This window comes from Anarhichas minor, unplaced genomic scaffold (genome assembly GCF_050575085.1).
Source record: "Anarhichas minor isolate MPS153535 unplaced genomic scaffold, ASM5057508v1 ptg000021l, whole genome shotgun sequence".
Taxonomy (NCBI): Eukaryota; Metazoa; Chordata; class Actinopteri; order Perciformes; family Anarhichadidae; genus Anarhichas; species Anarhichas minor.
In genome coordinates this window covers 9,614,589-9,638,957 of record NW_027466467.1, presented here as the reverse complement: position 1 = coordinate 9,638,957, position 24,369 = coordinate 9,614,589, and the positions used below count along the sequence as shown (strand labels likewise).

The following is a 24,369-nucleotide window of genomic DNA, read 5'->3' as shown; positions in this document are numbered from 1 at the left end:
TGTTTCTGAATAGTTTACATTCACATATTGACGCCCAACCCCATCCCAGAAAACACACACCCTTTCCGCTTATTTACACAACTGATTATGTTGTGGCCCTTGCCTTTTCTAAAATGCCATAAATTTACATAGTGGTATTAATCTAATTAGAATTCCCACTGTTTCAGTTTAAGGATTTCCGAGATTGAAATAGAAAATTACCCAAGGCCATGATTGCTCCTTAATTAAATATTTCCATACGCTTTTTCTCATCCCACATCCCCCCCCCCCCCCATTTATTAATGATAGGGAAGATAGTCTGGCAATGAGTTGGGGTTTAAATGTCTGTATAAAGCCACACTGAGCACCTTTTCTTGCTGTGGTTAATGTGGCTCGGGCCGTGACATGGGTCATTTGTTGTGTGATTTAGGGTGCTCTGAGAGTAATTGGGAGAAAAAGTGCATAGCAAGAGAGAGTGTCGTTTTCTTTGATGGAGAAGAATGTGAAAAGCTTTGGATCCAGGGTAAAACGGAGACAAATTGTGCAGCTGAAAGAGTTTTGGAAGAATTCTACAATGAATTTTAAGTATTTTCTTTCCAAATATTGCAGGAATTCTTTCCCTGTTCTTGCACAATTTCGATTTCATTTTGTTCCTTTAAAAATCCAGTAATGACGAGTGAGACTATCTAGAGAGGGTCATTCAATGATTCACCTCCACTCCTTTGAAGTGAATAGTAGCCAATAAATAACTCATTTTGTGTGTGTCAAACGCACCTCACTAGGAAAGCGGATTGTATTTATCACTCCAAACTGACCGAGGAAAGCAGAGAGGAGGAAATCATAGCCCATTGTGTCTGCCCTGAAAAAATACTACCGCTACCAGAGCTTGATTAGCATCTGAATATGAACGGATTAAATTAGCATGATGAGCGTGGCCATACGGGCAGCGTGTCTGCAGCCGCTCAAAGCTTCTGAGTGGCTAACGGCGATGGCGAGTGACAGGAAGGAGGAATAAGGAGATACTTGGGGTTCTGAAAAAGGGAGCCCACCCTTGGACAAGAAGGAAAAAATTGAATCGAACGTCCCTTAATGGCCCTGTGTGGGCTTTTCCTTTAAAACAGTGTGCACCCAGGCTAAAAGAGAGATTTTGAGATCCTGAGGCAGCTCGTGACAGGGGGGCCCTGCTTACTTCGAGGAACCAAAGAGTGAGCAGTAGGGGGTTGTCAGACAGGGCCTACTGTTGGCCTTGGGTGGCACACGTAATGGCACCGTCTTTTATTTCAAAGGCCCTAATCATAAAAGTCACAGAAAGTTGGCAGCGGTTACCTGCTGATATTTTGCTCGTTATTTCAAAGTCAATGGTACACTAACGGGGTTGATTTGACATGAATAAAATATAAAAGTCCAGATAGAGATGATTATTACCAGGGCTTTAGCGACAGATGTGTTTGGGTGTGATCTTCTAACTAAACATTGTACTGTTCGCTGCTTGGTTCTGGTGACCTGCTGTGTTAAGTTGGTGGTGTACTGTATTTTGATGAGCACTGATCCATCGGTGGGCCCCCCAACAAAGAAAAAAGACTCTTTGGCATTCAAACTAGTGATTGTTGCCGAGCTAACAAACGCCCTCGACCTCCGCAATGAGCTCAGCTAACTTGCCACGTGTTCATTTGTCTTGCATCGGTAATGTCATCTGCTCTTTTGTTCGGTATTGACACCCTTCGTCCGTGTCCAACATTGAGCTAAAACCCCCATTTCTGCTGTTTGAGTCTTTGCACTGTACGCTAACCCAACCCAGCGTAGTTTAATCGCTTTCCCTCCATTTGTTGGCAACATTGACAAATCTCCTATTTGCTCTCGTGTGGTATTAAGAGGCCTGCTATTTCCTTAGCCGCACATCCCTCATTCTAAATGGACAGCTTCTCTCAGCACAATGCTAAATTGGTCAATTAAAGCGGCAGTGGGATTGAATTAAGCCCCAGCCTCTGATCTCGCTCAAAAAGGAGGGGTCCGGGCTGGAAACGATCACTTACAGTGCGCACCTGACAAACGAGCGGCCCTAATTGATCCAAATGAATCCACGTCAGGGTTTGATGGAATCGTGTATTTGCTCCATCTCAGAGCTCAAGAGTTAGAGCCCTAATTTTTCATGCGGATGAGAGGAATGGCTGTTAGCATTTTTACACAGGGTTAAAACACAACTGAGTGCTTGTCGGGAGTGTGCTCATAGCGGTTTGAGAAAGACGCGCAAATTCACACCTGGCAGATGTGGTTGAATACAAATCAGCCTGTATGTTAAGCACCTCTACCCGCCTCTTTTATTGTTATGGATCCAGACTTGCTTACCTTGACTGTATTATGTGTAGTATTATATTATATTCTCAATAAACCATATGCTCACACAAACCATAATAGGTAAAGGAGTCGCACGGAAGAAATTCTGAAACTGAATCTACAAGTAAGCTTTGTAATAAAATGAAACTATTTTATTTGTAAGCTCATAATTGTTACATTAGATAATGCTGCGCACATAAATGAGGTACAAAGAAGTGTAGTATCTCTCTAGGGCTGATAGAGGACCAATAACATGGAGCTGTGTTGATAAACTGCATACTTGAACCTGTCTGGCTCTCCTCCACGGGTCCCCTTAGATGCAAATACACACACACACACACACACACACACACACACACACACACACACACACTCTCTTGCATACACTTTCTGACTTTCAACCTAATGCTTCCTCCCTCTCCCATGAGACTCCCAAGCAGAGCCCCGCAGGCTACACCCCCCCATCTCTATTTTCTACCCCCTCTCTCTCCCACGATACCTGGCGTCTAAACCTCTCTCAGGGAAATCCACCTGCTTTTGATCTCTCTCCCTCTCTCTTTCACTCTCTTCTTTCTCCCATCTTTCTCTTTCAGCCCGTCTATCTGCACCTCGCCTCAGCTAAAGCAGGTGAATTTAAAATGGTGGAGCGCTCTTAGCCCCACGGATGAAAGAGAGCTTTAGACAAAGAACAGGGGGGGGGGAGCTTTTAAAAATGAGACGGCAGCAAATGAAAGGGATGGATAGGGTGAGAGAGAGAGGGAGGCAGAGACGGAGGGACAGAAAGAAAGGCTCAGGGCTGAATGGATGGAGAGAATGACACAACAGAAGTATAGAAAGAGGGAGAAGAGAGGAAATATTGTGAGGAAGATCATTGAACATATAGAAGCAGCAAGCGATGGACAGTTACAAGCGAGTTGAGAGTGATGAATGAGGGAAGTGAGCGGGAGAAAGACGATGAGACACTTGATAGATAGGATGGAAGATGGAGGGGGGATTCCAGACAACGTTGTAAAATGTCCAAATTCTGACATTGAATGATAAATAGACATGAGACCGTGGGAGTAAAGATTTAAAAAACACAGTTGGATATGTATTAACTTTTTAGTATATCCTGTGTTGTATCACAAGCAGTAGCGTTTTCCCCCCAATACAACGGAAAGCCGGTGACAAACTATATAGCGAATGAGAGGGAAAGGCGATGTGATTCTGCTTATTCAAACATCTCAAACAAATCAACTTTAAATGTCTCTAAGCTGGCTCTAAATAGTCCAGAACCAAAGATATATTCCTTATTTTAGTGCACTTTAACAAAATAAAATGACCTCTTCTTTTGTTCAACACATAAAATATGAGATATAACTGGGCACAGATGCGTTTTACAACATGACACCACCTCATTTTGTCCCTGTTTTTTTGCCTTTGTCAAGTGAAGCATTGATGCAGCAAGATAAAAAATTCAACTAACCGTCTCCTCTCATCTCTTTCTCTGCTTTAGCTGCCTCTCCTGTGTGAACGGTTCATTCCCGTGCCACTGGTGCAAGTACCGCCACATGTGCACCCAGAACGCCAACGACTGCTCTTTCCAGGAGGGACGCGTCAACATCTCTGAGGTAAGATTCACTCCGCAGATTCCACCATATTGCTTTCATATTGACAACAGTCCTTTTTATGCCTATTCCCCTCAACATAAGTGTGGCTGATCACACAGTGAAAGCTTGGTTCTTTTTCCCCCCCACATGCAAGCACAAATTCTAGCAACATAGGAATAATTTGCACTCAGCTATACACACACACACACACACACTTTTACCCTCGCACCTTCTGTGGCCTTCGCCTCAGGGTTTCCTCACATCACCCTGCTGTGTGTGTGTCTGTATGTGTAGTAGTGGCTCTTGGCATAGTGACAACAGCCTGTTTACCGTGCAGCAATAATTCTGTCGTGGCCCATAAGGCCATAAGCAGGCCCGGAATGAATGACTGTCTATGGAAATGCTGCCTTGTTCTTACATAGCCAAATGCTGCATTAACATAAAAGCTAATATCAATCGTGCCGAGTGGCGGCTGCAGCGGGCGACACGCAAGGCATAGCAAGTGTTTGTCAACTGCTGGAGTGTATACAAGGATATTAGTGATGGACACACAGCGCTGCTATGCTTTCATTGTGCTTTTTCTCTTTTCTTTCACTCTCTTATACTCGCTAAACACAGTCTTGCATATATTAGGAGGCACAGAAAAATGTTTTCAAATGCATATCTTCTCAATGGACTTATGGATGTAAATCCACTGCACTCCCAAGTGACTGACAGTCATGCCTGTTCTTTATCTGATTGAAGCCTCACACACACAAATGCAGAAATACACACAGTTCCGCCCCTATCTCCGTGTTTGTGGCCTGACTCTCCCCGCTATCTCAGTGCAGATTAAAGCCCCCCCTTGTTGGCCGGCTTGAATCACCGGCCTTTATTAATTGGTCAACCTTTATCCAATTACTTTCCCCTTTATCTCTTCTCTCAACCGGAGCTGTGTAGAATCCCAAACACTAGCGCGCTAAACCACAGCCTCCATGCCCATCCAAAACAACACACGGGCCCAGCCTTCACGCCTCACAGAGCTAATGTTAGCGGATTAGTGCGCCCATCTGCAAGACACGGGGAGAGCGCTGGCTAGCACACTCCTAGCTGAGAGAGGCCAGAGGGGCAACGGATGGATAAACAGGAAAGGCCTGCAGTGACGAAAGGAGAATCGCAGGAAAAGCAGCATGTGCAAGCAAACGTATAAGCTGCGTGGTAATATTGATGAATGTCAGGAGAGGAGAGGGCTCTTGGATGTCAGACAAAGTTTAACATGTATTACAGTAAGGCCGACTTCTGATTAATGACATTTAGGCATTTAGATGTTTTTTGCACACCTCCCGCCGACACAGTGCTTCGTCTACTCAGGGTTAATGTGAAAATGTGTTTTTGGCGAAGTAAGTTTTGAGGTAGACGCTTGGTTAAAACCAAAGAGGATGGATAAACAGGCAAAGGGAAGGAGACAAATGGATGGAGAGATTGAGGGAGTGGAAGAGTGAGAAAGGCAGCAGGAAGAAAGTCGGGATAGACAGACCGGCTGACTGTGGCATGTGGACAGAGAGACCTCTCCTGTCACCTCGCCTGCCCAAGAAACCTCCGACCACATGCTCCACTAGAGAATCCATCATCTGCACCGTCACACACAAACACACACACACACACACACACACACATAAACACACACACACACAAACACACAGAGTCATTCATCATCCTTCTCCTAGCTGCCATATCCATTAGATGCGCTCTCAATGCCCCAACAAGTACAGCTCTTCCTGTAGGCTAGACTTATCCTTCTCCTCTCCCATCTCTCTCCCTCCACCCCATCCCTCACCACTTTGATGCTCATTCCCCCCCCATTATTTTCCTCACACTTCCTTCTCTTCACCTTACCGCCTCTGTGTGTGGATTATATACAGTTAAAGAATGGAGGAAGAGGAAAATAAATGTGCCTCTCTTCCTTAATACCTTATTGTTTTGCCTCTTTATCTACCGGTGGAGAGGGAATGGGTTTGTGTGTGTGTGTGTGTGTGTGTGTGTGTGTGTGTGTGTGTGTGTGTGTGTGTGTGTGTGTGTGTGTGTGTGTGTGTGTGTGTGTGTGTGTGTGTGTGTGTGTGTGTGTGTGTGTGTGTGTGTGTGTGTGTGTGTGTGTGTGTGTGTGTGTGTGTGTGTGTGTTCATATGCTTGCACCCTTAATTTAGACCTCAAACGATCCTTTTTGCCGTGTTGCAGCTCAACTCTGAATACAAATAGCAGTGTTTAACATAAGAGTGAAATGGGTTCTCCTGATAGCAGACACTTCACTCAGACCTTTGCTGCTCCCTCCTGCAGGAGAACACAGTCGACAGGATTAAATAAGACTCATCGTCAGGCTGTGATCAAAGCCCAGATAGAAGTTTTAACACGGGGTTCAGAGGTGGCTGCTCCTCACGTCGGACTCTGTGTGGTCTGAGTGGTGCTGTGTGGCGTAGACAGTAAAGCAAAGAGAAAATACAGGACCAGCTGGTCAAATGTCCAAATCCTTAAGTATAGGGACCAAGACCAAGGTTACCAGCAGAACTTTGATTGTTTTTTTATAGCAACATAACGTCTCCTCTCATGCTTCACTGTTTATTCTTCCATTTCTTTACTACCCCGACAGAAGTGCTAAAATCTTAAAAATGAATAGTTGTACCTCAGTAAACATCAGTGTCCTCATTCTGAATATAATAAACATTTTCACATCAAACATTCCCTCCTCCCCGTCCTTCATTTATTTTCCCTCTTTCGAGTGTTCCGCTCTCGTCTCGTACAGTATCTGAATCTTTTGTAACCATGGTAACCCAGAGGGTCGGCGTGCCGACAAGGACCCCCCCCACCGCTTTATTTTATGTTCCCCCTCTCACACAACCTGCCATGTCTCATCAATCTGTAATTTGTTTGACCAAATTACATTGAATGGAATACGTTAGTGTTTTTGCGATTGTCGGGCGAAGAAATAGTTCAAAGAAATGTAATCCAATCAAACGAGCCGACCGAGGGGTAGAAGTGTTGTTTTGTTTTTGTGAACCAACGGCGTCAAGATAGGGAAGAAAGAGAGGGAAAGAAATGTATCGACGGAGTCAGCGGGGGAGGAAATAAATATAATGAGTGACATTTTCCAAATCAAATATGCATGAATCAACAATGCCAACAAACAAATTCTCGAATTAAGGAGCGACCGGGTGGAAAATTGCGGCAGATGAGTTAAAGTTACTTATCATAATAACAAAAACAAAAAAAGCTGGAGAGAGAGGAAGGCTGGAGTGAAGGAAGTCTCCTTGCTTCCTTTCTTCAGGTATTGTGTTCTCCCTCTCTTCCTTTCCCTCATCTCCTTTTTTAAGGAACTTGATTGGCTTTTCTCCTTCCACTTTTCTCTCCTTCTTTCTCCTTCCACACCCCTGAAGAGAAAGTGCTATTCTGAGCCAAAACCTTGATGAGTGCCAGGCAGGGTTCGGGGTGGTTGGGCTCAGCTATGTTAAGACATGCTTACGTGTTTGTTTTGCTGCAAAGCAAGGCTCAGTCTCACTTGAGCAATCAAGGCGGCGGTTAACTTGATTGAGATTTGTGGGCGCAGGGCTTTTTTTCCCCCCCTTTTCTAAACTCTCTGGCTGTCGCATTTTGCCGACTCCCGATTTCATTTCTCCCTCTTTTTTTTCTCCACTTCTTTTATTTGTCATTTTGAGTTTTAACTTAACACACAACAGACAGGTTTTCTTCGTTTTTAAAGAATGCTGGTATTGTTTATTTGGGGTTTTCAGTCCAGAGTGATGGGCATCACATTCAGAATGTAGAAACGTCTTCCAGATGTGGTTTGCATTAATGTCCAAACTCCACTTTCTGTCAGGATATAGATATTATAAACATAATGCTGTTCTGCATTTGTGCCAATGGAATGTTCACTCTTTTTTATAAATTCAACACCCTCTACTCCTCGTGCTCCTTCTGTCCCCTCTCTGCATGGATGCACGACGGGTTAAATGATGTCGCCCTCCTATTCAGGCCTGTCTCTCTCCTCCACCATCTACCTCTTCCTGCTTCTTGTGTGGTTGTGTGCGTGAAAACTTTTAAAGCAATAGTTTGACGTTTTGGGCAATTCGCGTATTCTCTTTCTTGCCAAGTTAGCGATATATTGTTTTCATTAGTGAGCTTCAGAGATGCTCGTAGGCAGATTTATTTGCCTTTGAACATATCCAAGGCTGGCTGTTTCCTCTTATTTCAAGTCTTTGTGCTAAGCTACGCTATCTGGGTGCTTTGCTGTAACATCATATTCACCCTGCAGATATATGAGAGTGGTATCGATCCTCTTTTTGGCAAGAAAGCAAATAATGTTGAACTATTCCTTTTTTTAATACGCTCAAAAACTCATACAAACTTCAGGCACACAGTATAGTACCTAATCATCTGTGTTTATCAAAGCATCACTGCAGTTGTGCCGGTAGACACACTCACGTATTCACACTCAAGCTCTGCTGTCTGCTGCCAATTACACAAATGTAATATTAGTGTATGACACATCGTCCCTAGACACTGCATTAATAAGAGAGGCTTGATACAGGCTGCACTCTGAGCAAAGCATAACAATACGCATGAATATATTTTCTCAAGCGCTGTCTCTCTTCTCTCCCACCCTTAACCAAGCCAATACACTTATAGCATACAGCCTACCCACACATTCTTAAACAGTCCCAGAACACACACGCATGCTTACCCTCTTCCTTTCTCTCCCTGTCACACACACACACACACACACACACTCTCTCTCCCTCCCTCCCTCCATGGCTGAAAGGGTTATTTGTGATGGAGGTGTGAAGGCCCCAGACCGTGACATTCTGGCACACTGTGTTTACCCTGGCTGTTACTACGACACTGAGCAGAAAACACACACACACACACTCCTGAGAAGGACATCCCACACATTGTAGGCCAAGGCCGCTTGAGGGGCCTCGCTGTGTGCACGGTTATACATGTGTGTGTTTGTCTATGCTGCGTGTGTGCGTGACTGTCACTGCTTCTTATCAGGACGAAGCACAACCAGCAGCACGGAGCTGCAGGGGTCATGAGGGGGAGGGTGGAGAGGGACAAGTGGTTGAATAATATCCACCCCTTCCTTTTTTTCTCCTTCCCTCTCTCCCTCCTGGTGTCTTTATCAGATAGTAATATCCGTCTTCTCCCCTCATCATCATCCTTTATTTTTTTTACCCCCTTCTCTCCCCACGCTGTGCCTTCATCCAAACCATGTTTCTGCAGGTCTGTCGCCTTTTTCTGCCCACTGCTGCGATCCGCAGACTTTGTTCTTGTCCATCTGTCCTTCCCTCTGCCCTCATCTTTCTCTCTTCATCATTTATTTCCGTACAAAACGTACTTGTTTGCTCTTCATTTCTGTTTATTGGTCCATTGTATTGCCTCTCTCCACCTAGTGGTGTTAGGTGCATCATGTAGCTAATAGCTGGATGCACAGCCACACATGTGCTTCTGCCTAATATTAAGAGGGTATGTGCCGAAGCCATATTTGATGAAATAGAAACAATGAACAGGGAACAAATAAATGAGAAAATGGGCGGAGGCGAGATGCGATATTTCCCCCCATGCAGTTCTCCGAAAACAATGCAGTTCTTCCAGTGCTTCATTTATTTATTTCACGAGCGCAAACCAAAGACAGACAGAGGTGCTGTAATTGAGACCAGATGTAAACAGAGAAAGAAGGGAAGAAAAAAAAACTATACAAGGGCAGGGAGGCAAGCAGAGAGCCCTGGCAGCAACAAGCGGCAGATTACCTCCAGAGTGACGCAATTTCTTTTCCAAAATGCGCTCCATGGTTGAAGGGAGCGAGAGAGAGAAAGAGAGAAATTGAGGGAACATGGAGAGGAAGTGTAGGCGACAGGGTGAAGTAACCACATGCCTTCTTTGCCAGATGGATCTTAGTTGGACGGTGATCGTCCAACGTTTAACCCTTGGTTTGGTAGCGGTTCATCAAACTGCTTCTGACAGCCCTCTCTGTTTTTTTGTGGACTTTCTCAGGAAACTTCTCAGACACAAGAGTCAATAATTACATCTCACTTTTGCTGTACATGCCACTTATTTGTCAAGAGAGAACAATGAGGTGAATTGAGGAAGTGTAAGCAGTTTTTGAGTAGTGGTAATGTAATTCAGCCGCTCAGTCACGCTCTTCTCCTGCATGTGTGTGTGTGTGTGTGTGTGTGTGTGTGTGTGTGTGTGTGTGTGTGCATGTGTGTGTGTGTACTTCCCACATGATCGTACTGTTTGTATCAGTGAAAGGAAGAGAGGCGAGAGGAGAGATTTGGATTTTTTTTGTGTGCACAGATGCGTTAGGAGGCTCACACACAAGCACGGTCTGTCACATATGCATGCAGATGTTTTGATCTCTCCTTCTCTCTCTGGCTATTTTTAGCCTAACCGTCCCACAGCTTATCTTCCTTTTTATTTCCTCTCCTGCAGCTCTTCCTTGTGTTTTTTTTTTCAGAAGCGTTCCTTAACATTCCCTCACACATACTGTTGATGCATCCTCATCGTGCATCAATCCCTTACTAACAGAAGGCAGGGAGGGTGGCTAAGAGACACTGCGGAGAGAGACCAGCCTGTCATACTCCAAGAAGTATGCTTAGTAGACAACTACACAAGGACGGCAGAGTCATATTTATGGAAGAGGGTGGAGTTTAGCAAAACGCAGCTTTAAGTGTTTATGTAGATTCGAAGGACACTTTCTTGGTTTAATTGGTTTCAAAGTGTTAATCCTTATATGACATTGAGAACATTTGAGAAGCAGTTGAGCTCAGCACCGGCAAATGCAAGTGTAGATGCAAGCAGCGATGAATACAAGATGGGCAACAACTTAATAAAGAGCAAAGATCACGCTCGCTCACCGGAATATGACGACATGATGGATGCACAGAGGTTTGCGGACCAATGCGCAAGTGTGTTTTTAGTGTTTGTGTGCGAGTGTGTCTACGTGTCAGTGACGGGGTCTCTGTGGTTTAATTATTCAGGCTGTATGAAATCTTCCATTTCCGCAGCCCTCACGGTGAGCCCCGCTAATGGTGAACACAGATGAATATTGCATTTTCACCATCAACCCTCGTGTGTGTGCCAGCGAGAGGAAGAGATAAATGCAGAGTCACCGGGAGAAAGACATGACGGCAGCTGGAGACGGATGAATCCCGGAGCAAAGTGAGCTGAAGAAAAAGAAACTCAATAGTGCAGGCAGAGAAAGAGAGAGAAAGAGAGAGAGAGAGAGAGAGTGATTGGGAAACAGCGACAGCTCGCTGGGATGGAGAGTCATCGAGAAAGAGACAGAGGGGGGGGAAAAACTGTGGCGTGCTGCGTCGTCCAATCTCACGAGAGCAGCTAACTGCCTCTGTCATGTTGGGCTTTTCACAGAGCTGTTTTACTAAAGTGGCCTGCACTGATTTTTTTAGTCCATTCTCCATTTAACTGACGCAATTGCACTCCCGTGGAATCCCAAGATGGTCAGTGACATACACGCTTTGGAGACTTGGAGATGGACCCTGGTGTCAGCGAGCGCTGGGTGTCACCAAGTTGTTGCATAGTCTGAATTTCATGCCCTTAAAGACCGTAAAATGGGTTTATTTTCCCCATCACATGAAGGCTTAACATTATTGTAAAATGCAAAGCACCTCACAGATCAAGAAAGAAGAGTAATTTATTCACTCATAGTTCTCATGCCTGTTTGCCTTCTTGCGGCTGACGACATTGCTGCTTCCTACAGACGACACACTGAAGCTTGGACCTGCAGTAAAAAATAGAAATGGGCAAATGCCCGTGAATTGTATGGTTTCACACAAAAGTAAGTCTGGCAGTAGCGATAGTTTTATTCACTGATATTGCATCATACAACTTGTACTTTGAGTACATTTTTTTCTGCTTCCAATTTGTGAATCATAGCGTTTTTCAGGCACACCCTGTCGTAACTCGGTTATTTGGTTCCAGGCAGTGTCTTAAAAAAAGACTGAAGTGTGAATGGAGCAGTATGTTCTCAGCGCAGTGGGATAGATTGTGACACAGGTCATGGAGGAACTGAAACGTCTGTGTGCTATTCAGTTGTTTTCTCAGTGGCACAGATCAGTGTGTTTTCCGGTCTCTTTCATCTGGTTTCTGTTCTTCTTCTGAAGGATTACTGCAGCACAATATCAAGGGGGGCGAACTGTTTGCACACCGCTAAATAGCAAACTATCGGTAAACCTTTCCAGTCTGGAGGACCAATCTTTTAACTCAGGCGGACAAATGATAATGTACAGTAAATTGTGTACACATAGGCGCAGCGAGTTTTATTGTCAAGCAAAGCTACATGTACGTTCCGCTAAATTTGGTCCGTATGCCCACTTCTTTTTGATCGCAAAAATCACAGCTTTAGTGTATCTTGGTGCCGAAACTTTGTGTGCAAAGGGGCGAGCCATCGGCAGAAGACAGGAGAGCGAATCTAGCTCTGAAATCAAGGTTTGTCTTTGAAAAGCTGAAAAGCACAAGGTTTGATCGCTGCTGACATATCTGGGTTAGAATGATAACGGGGTGCCAGGAGTCTCCCCCCCCTCTCCTCCCCCACTCTATAAATCCTTGAGAAAAAGACCCGCTGAAAAAATATTCACACGTTACTGCTTTTTTGTAATCTTTTTTTATTGTTTTATAGAAAAGCTATGGCGTATATGTGTGTTGGGGATAAAGTGTGTAGGTTTGGCAGCTTGCTTTTAAGTCGAGGATGAAAGGATGAAATCTACATGTATGTGTGTACAACAAAGCACAGAGAGTAATGTATGTATGCATAGGAAGAACATATATGTAGGTACATTTAGTCGAGCTCTTGCTCCGTGAGACTTTGATAATCCACGCTGAATAACATTCATGACACGCGTTCCCCTGCATCTCGCTTTAATTTTCACGCCTGTCTGTGCTCCCTCATTCCTCTGTGCTCACTCACTTTTCCCATTTTCTCTCTCTCTCTCTCTCCCTCTCCCCCCCCCCCCCCCCCCCCCATTTCTTCTTCACTGCATCCCCACACTGCTAGGTAACGAAAGACGTGGGCAGACAATCTCAGAGTCCCTTTAAAGCTTCAAAGTCCCTTTTCTTCCTCTTCCGTCGCTCCTGCACTGTTCTACATGTTGCTGCCTTATTAAGTTGTTCCTCTCTCCCCTTCACCCTCTCTCTCTCTCTCTCTCTCTCTCTCTCTCTCTCTCTCTCTCTCTCTCTCTCTCTCTCTCTCTCTCTCTCTCTCCACCTCCCTCCCCAACAGTAAGTGTCTGGCCGGTCACAGAACATCTTTGTGGTTTCTGTCTGCTAATGAGCCTGCCTCAACTCTAAGTGCACATGCACACACACACACTTTGTCACACACACACGTACATGCTTCCATGTATGTACCACACCGTGCAGCTCATGTAGATATTTGCTTATTATTGTAATTGCACACTTGTATGTTGTTGTTTTTTAACATATAATGATGTGTGTACAATTTCTTGTAGATTTTAGCTTATATTTTACAAAGACGACACACCTGCATACACCTCTTGTAATCTCTATTTCCAGTGATTTAATGGGTCGGCTCTTTTATGTCTTGCTTTTCTCATCCCTGTAGTTGGTATGAGTCCCAAAGAGGCACACACACACACACACACACACACACACACATACACACACACACACACACACACACACGCACACACACACACTAAACAACACGGCTGCTGGCCAGCTGCTATAATATGTGGTTCTTGCTTTGACATTGTGATGTATGACATGATATTACATGGCTTGTACTAATTAATGGATGATTTGGAAGCAGACTTCCATTAATGATGTGGATGGAAATGAAAGCACAATAAAACAATGTCCTTATCAGGTGCTTAATCATGATGTATACGCTATTTTGCTCAAAAAATGATTCTTCTCATCTAAAAATCGACCAGCCGTATGTCTTGCCTTGTCACAATTTTTTTTCACCGCACTATCTTGAGTTAGCAATCATCTCACTGCTCACTCAAGCTTTCTTCCTGCCCTCTTCTTCACAATATTTTCTATATATTCACAATTAATATCCATAAGGGGGGGACCAGAAAGCAGCACAATTCTGATGCTAAAACCTTTCTCATTCTCATTCCCACTGGAGTTTCACACAGCCAAAACATATGACACACCGTGTCACGCACGTTACTTTGGATAAAAGGATCCACCCACTGCCCTATATTGTAATATAATATTAATGTATAGTGGATTGTAAGAAGGAGTCGATGGGACTCTTCAGTTCAAGGTTACAGACGGCTCTTTGGTTTCCTACGTGAGACCTCTGTCACAAAGCCTGGGGGGGCATGTCGACAGGCGGTGGGGGAGCATTCATATACCCCTTTGTCAGGATCTTGTGACCCACACACACACACACACAGACACACTGTCCCTCTTATTTGTACCAGTGTGCCCCCTTCGCTACTCTGTGGCCACCCATGCCATCTCATCTCTCCCTTGGGCTCCCCATATCGCTTTACTTCATTATTTAGCGTGTTATTTTTTCTCCTCCCCTGATCTATAGTCCCTACATCACAGAGGCGGCTAATTAATTATTTATAGATGGACTTGGATGAGGGGGGGGGGGGCTTTAAAAAAAAAAAACGACCAGACACCCGCCTCATTACATATGCGCAGTGTTTTTGGAGCTTTATTAATTAATTTCTTGTCAGAAAACGCCAAAGCCTTCAGAACTCTTTTGGCGTTTTAATACATTTATTTATTTATATAGCATCCTGCTCCTGCTTTCGTCTTCATCCTCCAACCCCTTCCACCCAACCCCATCTACAGTATGTCTTGATTCTAATCTCACCTTCTACGTATCTGCGTGCACACACACACACGCACACACACACGCACACTAGCTTGCCGACTGTCTCATTATCAGCTCTTGGCGAATGTTAAAAGGTGTTTTGCTCGCTTGCGAGTAGAGATTATCTCATCCGCCCGCTGAACACTTGTTTTATTAATTTTTTTCTTTTACTTTTTTTTTCTCCCATTGGTGTGGAACGACGTGGTGCGGTACACATCAGAGTGCATTTGAAATGAAGGAAGGAATATTTTAGAAAAGGCCTGACCTAGAATGACAGCTGCTCTGCTTTGAGAAAGCTCATGGCGACATTAAATCAAAACTGGCGTCTGGGTGTCGGCACTAAGATGTAAAAATATTTAGGACAAGCGTTGTAATAATATTGTTGTTAGGAATAATGGTTTGGGCTTGTTTTTGTCTCTAGAAGATATCTCCTCTTTGTTTGTATGCAGGAGATGTTCAGTTAGGTGCATCTTAATAATCTACATAATTGTACATGCCTTCACTGTTAACAAACGGAAACAGTGGTGCTAGCTTTAGGCACAAAGCTAACAGCAGCCTTTGAGGGAAAACAAACACGGAGAGGTAAGGAAAGCCCTCTGGGTGCTTGGCTTTGAACCGAAGTTGGAGACTTGGACGTCCGTCACCGTAAACACACACTTGCTCAAAAAACACAGGAACAAATACACACTTTTACAGCCCAATCCAATCGGGGTGCGAGAGCTTATTTCACAGTTACTGGCTGACGCTTTGTTTGTGTGCTCAGAAACAAAGAATTTTCAATTTGGCAAAAGGCAGTTTTCTGCAACAGTCTCCACATCTGTTGGTGTTAAAAACTGCTTATGAAGATGTCAGAATGAAAAGACAGTGATCAAAATCTCGAAATAGAGCAGATGTTTTTGTGCCTTGTTTTGGTGTGGAGAAACCATCTGTGGCGGTGCATTCCTTCACGCTTCATTTCCACTGCACGCACACATGTAACTTTACTATAAAAGGCTCTCACCGGTTATACAAGACAAAGTGGACCTCATAATGAAGCGAGCTGCTGTTCCATGCAAAATCAGGTCCTGCTGAGGGGGATTTTTGTGTAGAGAAACTCAGCTTTTAAAAAAAAAAACCTGCAACCATCACTGAGCCATTTATGGCATGCACCCTGTCCCACCGATATAGTATATAAACATACACACAACACTTACTACACACACGTGCACTCTCCTTCCTCTTCCTGCCCTGTTGGTCCGCCTGAAGTTTCACATCTGGCCAAGACAACCACAGCATCCGTCTTCACAGATGAAGTAAAAGCTGAGAAAAAGGATCTCTTCTAACTTCAAACGAATCCCCTCTGTGAAATATTGTTTCTCTGCACTTTGTAACCCTGATGCCGGCTTTGAACTGTTTTGGCACCCGTCACAAATACTGATGAAATAGTTTCTCTCCGAGAGCACTTTTTGCTTTATCCTTCTTGCTTTCCATCAATATCCTCTTTTTCCTCCCTCCTAATTACATCTCTTTCCCAGAACCCCTTTTCCCTTTCATGTCTCCCAGAAAACCTGTTTTCTGTTTCCTGGTATGTAGAGAGCAACTTGTACCTCCATATTGTACAGTCAGCTTTATTTACTGTATTTTTGTAATACATAGGACTGAATGTAGCACATGGATGCTGTAAGGAAAGAGGACGGCCAAAGAAAACGACAATCAGACAGCTGAGCTGACACAAAGTCAATAGAGGGATGAATAAAACATCGGTTAGCTGCAGCTTGCACTAGAGGCTATGCTAGCTTCTGACACAGTTGGCTCTAGCAGCAGGATGCTCAGAAACCCTCTTTTATTTTACTTGGGCACCTTTGACAATGCAAGCCCACAGCTTTTGACATCAGCATCTTTTTTACTGAGGCAGGACTTCAAAAGCCACAAGTGCAAATTAATCTCTGTTTTCTCCTCTCGCTCTCTCTCTCTCTCGCTCCATCTCTGGCCCCCTCCTTCAATTTCTAAGTGTGGTCCGAGGCTCCAGGCTGTTAATTAAGTAGGATGTTGTCGGGGGGGGGGGGGGGGGGGGGGGGCTTGGGTATGTGGTTTTGACTGTAGGATGGATGGATGGATGGATGGAGGGGATGGGATGGGTAAAGAGAAAGGTGCAGCAGGATTAAGACATTCTTCTAAAATGTCTTCTCTCTGTCTCTTTTCTTTCGACCCTTCATTTTCTCTTTCTCCTTTCCTCGCATCAACAGCTTTCTGACTTCCCCGTTTTACTTTGCTCTGTTCCGAATTAAACTCGCCTCCTCCGCTTTTCCCTTCTCGCTTCCTTCACTTTTTCACATGCTTTTCACTCCCCATCTCTCTCTCTCTCCACTCCCTTCATTTCACTTCCCCCTCCTTCTTCTCTCCATTCCCTCCACCCTTCCCTACCTCACTCCGTCCTTTTGTGCCATCCATTTTTCCACCCATCACCCATCTTCCTCCTAGTTGATTATACGCCAGGTCTTCTGTAGCCCTCTTCTTCCTCCTCTCTTGTATTCCCCTCTCTCATTATGTGTTATGCATGTGTTTGTGTGTGATCAGACACACAAGGCCAGGGCTAAGCAGCCTAATGAACAAACTCCGGCATTGTGTTCAGGCCCCGGGGACGCGCTGTAGCTTCTAATGTACAACAGCTCAGAGGAGAGGAGGGGAAAGAAAAATTCACTGACAGGGAGCCAGCTATCTGCTTAAAGGAAAAGCTACAACAAGAAGTGAAGTAGAGAATGTGCAGAGCATATTTTACAAGGATCTGGTCGATGTTTTCTTATCCCAAGCTTTTCTGACTCGTCAGCATGTTGTCCTATCCTGCAACGTGACGCTGTCAATTTCAGGCTCTTCTATACTCTTGTTACAGTTCATCTTGTTAGATACATATTTTGGACTGGAAGAAGGATGAAGATTTGTTTTGTTCAAGCACGGCTGAAATATGTGTTTGGGTTTATTTTGGTGGATGCTTGTTCAGAAACAAGTCCACGGTTTCCAGACCTCTTTTCCTTATATTAAAAGAAAGTTCTCTTTCTGCCACATGTCTCTTATTATGTGAGTCACTTTAACAGTTTCTCTAGGTTGTGAAATATGTGATTTGTCAGCAGCACTCTATTTTCTTATCATTTTGGCTCAAACTGTAGGACACAGGGTGGGTTAGTTCCACCCAAGCTTTAACTCATATCGTATAAGATCTGTCACCCTCCCTCATGTTCCGTCTCTCCCTCATTATCAGCGTTGACGAGATCTGCATCGCTGCCAAATCATGGCCATGAGCACAGTAATGAATTCATTTCTTCCAGCACATGCACACATGCATATCTAGGAAACATTACATCCCGAGTGGACTGTCCTTTCTTATTCTGCCTCAGTGAAGTGAACATGTGCAAGCGTAGGCGCACATTAATCCAACTGTACATCGACAAACTTGTTTGTCTATATGCATCTATGTGAGGACACACGCCTCCAGACCTCCAGGGTGGTGAACTCCAGTGGTGTGAGCCAGTGAATGGGCTGCTCCCAGATGATCTAAACAAGACCGTGTTTGCCTGTGTGTGTGTGTGTGTGTGTGCGCACATCAGTTACTGATATTGGCCAGAACTGAAAGTTCATGAGCTCATTACTCCACTCCGCACATGGACATAATACACTGGAGCCGATCTTCCTGCCATAACAATGCAGCACTGTTGTGATGCAAATAGCTTTATTGTTGGGGAGATAATCTATTGTGAACTTCATATGAAAGGCTGTCTTGCTCAAGTGTTGTCGTGCAGCATTTATATCTGGTGCAACGCCAGTGGGAGTGTTGCACACGCCTGTAACACATGTGAAGACTGCATCACAGCATAGCTCTTTAGGATGAGTGCGTTGTGGCAAATCTGGCGTGAAGTCAAACGTAACCCACGGCTTGCTCGCCTTTTTTATTTTATTTTTACTCGTCAACAAACAAGTGATTTATTTCATCACTCCTTGTCTCATCTTGCTGCTATTTGTGCCTTGTTTGCTTGCATTTCACAAGCTCACTCCCTTCCTTCCATAACTGTCTCCTTTGGGGGGGAAAAAAAGCTAAAAGTTTCTCTTTTTTTGTTGTCTCTGCAGGACTGCCCTCAGATCCTTCCCTCAACCCAGATCTACATCCCTGTCGGGGTGACAAAGCCGATCACCTTGGCTGCCAAGAACCTGCCCCAGCCCCAGTCAGGACAGAGGAACTACGAGTGTGTCTTCCACATCCAGGGGGAGACCCAGAATGTGCCCGCCCTGCGCTTCAACAGCACCTCCATCCAGTGCCAGAAAACAGCGGTGAGTGAGAAGGGTTAGAAGATGGGAGATATGGGTAATCTGATCCTTGTGGTGGAGAACACAGCATGTTCTAGTGACATTATAGGAAAACAAATTGGATGGTGTTGTTTACAGAAATAATTTAGCTACTGTATTGTGTATCAAGAGGATTCAGGTTGAATGATGCGGACAGTTTGGTAAGGGGTCTCACACACTCACAAAATAAAAGCACATGATGTAAAACTCCTGAATAGTGTAAAGACTGAATCGCCAGTGCTTTGTTTTCTGTATAGGCTAAAAGCATAGTCATTTACCACTATTACTCTTCACCTAATCAATTGAACTAGGTAACTGAATCATGGTCCCAGTAAGGACATTTACTCGGTCAGGGTTTAAATAATGGCCTTCTTCAACTAATGACCACTTTGGGCACTAACATGCTCATTGTCCTGATGGATCACCGTGTGCCACTTGGACACTGGCTTGGTCACGATCTAGATAAATGATCCAATGCTGATCTTCCTGCATTGAACTGATAGTTGGCAAATAGATATTGACATGAAGAGTTCCTTTAGACATTATTTGAATTGAGACACGCGTATATGATAAGCCTTCACTGCGGGGGAAGTCACTGGGTGAGATCATGACAGGTCATCATGCGATACCCCATTTACATCATTGATGTTGATGATGTGTGACGCTGCAGCGGTCAGCCATCATAGTTTCTGTTCTGCGCTTCTATGATTTTCTGTGCCTCTGCGGCTAGAAGGGATGAGTGGTGTGTGCCGGATTAAAGTGTTCTCAAGGATGTTTTTTTGCAGAAGTTTTCTAATAGGACTTTGTGTTTGTGTGTGTGTATATGGAGGATTTACAGGTAGGACGCTGCCTGTTCTGTGTGTGTAAATATGGCAGTGTGTGTGTGTGTACGTGTATGTTTGTGAGGCTTCAAACTAGCGTGACAGATAAGCGGTAGCCAGCGTTGCGCTTCACTGAGGCTGAAAATGCGAAGAGGAAGTCTGTCTCTGAACCTAGTTGGGAGCGGATTGATCATGTTTACACCTCGACTCTATACCTTTCTCCCCCTTCCTCTCTCTACCTGTAGAGCTCATCTTTCTCTCTGGCTCTCCCACATCCCTCCGTCTGTCATACTGTCTTTTTCCTTCTATTCCCTACTCTCCTCACTGCTCTCTCTCTCTCTCTCTCTCTCACACACACTTATTTCTGCTGCTTGCCTGTCCCTGTCTCTGCCTATCTCAACATAAAATGTAAGGCATGAGATGAGAGCTGCTGCCGTTAATTTTGTTTTAGATGAGGGTGTTGCGGCTGTCGCCACAACGTGTCGCACATGGAGGAAAATCTTTGACAGATTAAATTAAAGCAGAAACATCTCGAAGTCGTCGATTCTTGCTAATAAGCTGTAGCGCCTTTAAAGATCTTTGCCACTTCTATATACTGCACCTTGTCATAACAGTCACAAGTATAGTCAAATAGATTTGAGCAGACACACGTATACAGTAATCACCAGCAGCAGTCTTTCTTTAGCTGTGAAGCTCGCTGGTTAGCCGCTGGGACAGCCAGCGCAGCATTTGATTCTGTCTGTATCGATGGGCAGTCTTCAGGTGCTGGCACACGCTAGCAAGTTGTTTGTGAAGGCAGGGCTAATTAGCTAGCGATAGGGTTGTCTCTCCGCAGAGATGTCTGTTTATTGACTGTTTATTGCAGCTGCAAGGCCACTGCTAATCAGCAACAAAGCCCCCAACCCCGGCCAAAAGCTGAATTTCTCCATTTGATGTCCACAAAGCAGACATGCTAGCAGCAATTAGCCCTGGGCTGTCAGCGCTTTGGCCTTGTTAGCAATTAGTCGGGGCAACTTGACTGCGCGGCAAGATATCGATGCAGCCCGTGCGTCGAGTCTACGTGAAGGCCATAGTTAGATTCTGTGGATGAAAAAGGTACCAGCTGCATGAACTTGCCATTAAGGCATAATTCATCCAGGCTTGAGCGTATGAGTGTAATTACGTGTCATGAATTATTAGAATGAGAGTCTTATTATAGCTCCGGAGCAGTATATTTCACAAGAATGAGGTTCTTAAATATTAGTTTATCCGTTTATAGACCATCATATCTCTACTTTTTCATGCGCACCCCTCCATGTTTGTTCCTACTTTGACAGTGTTCAGCACCAACTCAATGAATCATGTATGACTCTGCAGTAGAAATAGACTTCATCTGTTATGCACACAGCTATGGGGATGGGGGTTAATCAGTGTCTGTGCGTGTGTGCGCACATGTGCATCCTCCACTGTGCCTTAGGCTATGGATCCCAGGATAGCTGTGTATGGGGGGTGGGGGGGATTGCTTGCTAATCAATGGGATAAACACAGGAGTGCTAATCCACAGTTTAGCCTTGTGTTTGAGATACACACGAGTGTTTACCACTGTGTCAAACTGGCATACACTCACTCACTTGTTGTAGGAAAGACGAGGACAAGGGCAGAGACGAGAGAGCTGTGGCGTGAATTTCTATAAAGTAATAACGGAGAGGAGCGGGAAAGAGAGAGGGCAGAATTGGAGCGTAGTACACAATTTCAAGTGAGAAGAATGGAGAAAGGTGAAAGGGAGAGTGAGGGGGGAGATGAGAGGGTGTGAGGGAGAAAATCGGCTCAAAAGTCTCCCCTGAGGCCAAAACTCATTCTCCTCTGTTTCATACAATATCATCACACTATCCAAAAGAAGATAACTATTAACAGGATATTCAGGATATCCACCGTCGGATGAAGTTTAAACTCTTTCCCATACTTTATTCTGTTTGCTAACCATAATAACTCAAGACTCTTATAAAGTATCGCCTAGCAGGAGGCTGTCAATAACCTACTGTATATGTGACACACATGACATACGATAGTGTAACATCAGCTCCATGCTAAGCTTGTTGGGTATTGACTTTCCATATCTGCTTATGGGGGGTAAAAATATTGATGCTATGGTATTTCTGTATAGGGTTACTGTACATACCAACTGATCCCTAAAGAGGGAAAGAGCAAGCGTATCACAAGACATGAGAAAGAATGCAGCATTGGAGGAAGGTTGTTCTTTGCAAGCAGGGACATGAAACAAGTAGTCCAAGGTGTTGAGACTTTTCTCTTCAGCCTCCTGCCCTCTGGGAGAAGATACCGGAGCCTCCGTGCTCGCACCACCAGACTCTCAAACAACTTCGTCCACCAGGCTGTTAGGAAGCTGAACTCTCTCAACTCTCTCCCTCCTCTCTTTTAAGACTCCCCATGTCCAACTGCTGCTAAATCCAGATTGATATTTTTTTTCTTTTTTTTTTCTCTTATTATATATATATTGCCTAAACTTTGAACTTTGAACTTTTAAGAATCAAACGTTTGGGGTCAGGTTTTTGCTCAGTGTTCAAAGCTCTCAGCATTTGTTGCTGTGTTGAAGGTTATTATGGAAAACATGCTTTGTCACTCAATTTGAAGTTGGGTACTGAGCCAAACATAATTCAACATTTGTGGAACCTGTGAAAGTTGACGAAATGGCAGCTTGTCGAAGGTCCTATAGCAATTTAGAGAAAAACACGGATCATTTTATAAAAAAAAAAAAAAAGAGTCCCCTCTATATTTCGTATTGCCAAACTAGCCCACATTACCACTGACACATACGGAGCCATCCGCCAGTCCTTATGGTAGCAGTTGACTCCGGTCAGCAGCAACCAAAACAACAAGCTGGTGTCTTAATCGGTTCCTTTCCGTTTTCTGACCTAGCCCAGGCAGCCTCCTGGTGTGTGTGGGCCAATCAGAGGCAGAGGTGAAGGTGCAAAGGACAATTAGACGCTGAGCTGCGGGCTGGGAAGAGCCAGAGGGGCCATGGGAGCGAATAAACACATGTAAACACACAGCGCTTGCACACAGAAATGACCACACTTTGAGGTCAGTGAGGCTGGCGGATCGCAGCTGGGCGTCGTTTGAAAGTCGAGGTTGAGAGGAGAGAACTATTCGAGACTTTTTCACCTCTCTGCTCCTTTATCTCCCCCTGTTCTTAGCCTTTCGCCCATTTCTACTTCATTGTCTCCATTTCCCTCCTCTCTTTCACTCTTCATCCCTCTTTCTTGTTTCTCCCTGGAGGGCAGGAATCAGAGGACAGATAATATCAGCGCAGGCCTTACACCATTACCTTCTGTCTGATAAACCACCCGGCCACTCCATCACCCTCTTTCTCTCACTCTTTCACCGGTGGAAAAAAAGCAGCAGACACAGGGCCAGGAGGAGAAAATCTAGTTTGGGATAGGATGTGTGTCTGTGTGTTGTTCTTCCGTGTGCAGAATGAGCAGCTGTTTGTTAAAGGAGAAATGGGAAGTATCAGGGGTCCTGATGGCATCCAATTAAGGCAGATAAAATGATGATGAATTGCAGTCGGGCAGTGGAGACGAACGCTCACGCACACACACGTTCGCATACACACACACAGGACGACAGCAGAAGGGGAAAGCAGCTCTACGGATTTGGAGAAGGAAAGGAGAGAAAGAGAGCAGTGTGAGGAAGGGAAAGTAAAAGAAAGGCAGGGAAGTTTGGAGTTGGAGATACCAAGAGAAAAAGAGGGAGCGACAGAAGAGATGGATGAAGAGGGAAAGAGGCAGAGAGTGCAATGAGAGCGTACAGAGGGAGAGTTTGGAGGAGAGAGAGGACAAATTATCTGCTCCCTTTCCGATGGGAAATGAGAGGATGAAAGATGGATAGATGGATGAATAAATTGATAGGCGGAGCAAATAGAGGTCTAGAGAAGAGGCCAAACATGCCTGTGGGGAAGGTAGTCAACACAAACCACACTGGTCTAATAGAGTCACACACCCCTCTACGTGTTGTGTATGTATTTGTGTGTGTGTTTGAGAGAAAACATGGAGCACGTGTGCTGATTCAAACTTCTCCTCTGACTCTTTGAAAACTTTCTGCAGTTTATGGGATTCGTTCAAAGATGTAACTGACTGTAAAAACTAAATGGTGTAAATTATATAGGAAGAAATCCTGTCATTTTGAATACATACACATAAATTCACACATACCCAGTTCTAACGGTGGCAGAGACGAGGCTAATGAGGGCCTTGGTGCTGGTCGGTGGAGGGTAGCCGCAGCGGAGCATGGTACAGCCTGGTCTGGCATGGCCTGGCACAGTTTAATGAGATATAAACACTAGACCTGCCACCGCAGTCAGCCCCAACACACACTGACACTGTTTTAATTGGCTTGCAGACTGTGTAAGTGTGTGTGTGCGCGTGTCTGTGTGTGCGTGCATGCTCAGGGTCAGGGCGGATTGAAAGTGCATGGTAAATTCTCTTTTTGGAGT

At 44.7% G+C, this 24,369-nt stretch overlaps 1 protein-coding gene across 1 annotated transcript in view; it reads left to right on the top strand.

Annotated features, from left to right (window-relative positions):
- LOC142955019 (plexin-A1-like) overlaps positions 1-24,369 on the top strand; it is a 134,554-nt gene that overhangs the window by 58,163 nt on the left and 52,022 nt on the right. The window contains exons 8-9 of the mRNA XM_076096400.1: positions 3,809-3,923; positions 18,844-19,044. Coding sequence (XP_075952515.1) covers positions 3,809-3,923; positions 18,844-19,044 — 316 coding nt within the window. The remainder of the gene's footprint in view (positions 1-3,808; positions 3,924-18,843; positions 19,045-24,369) is intronic.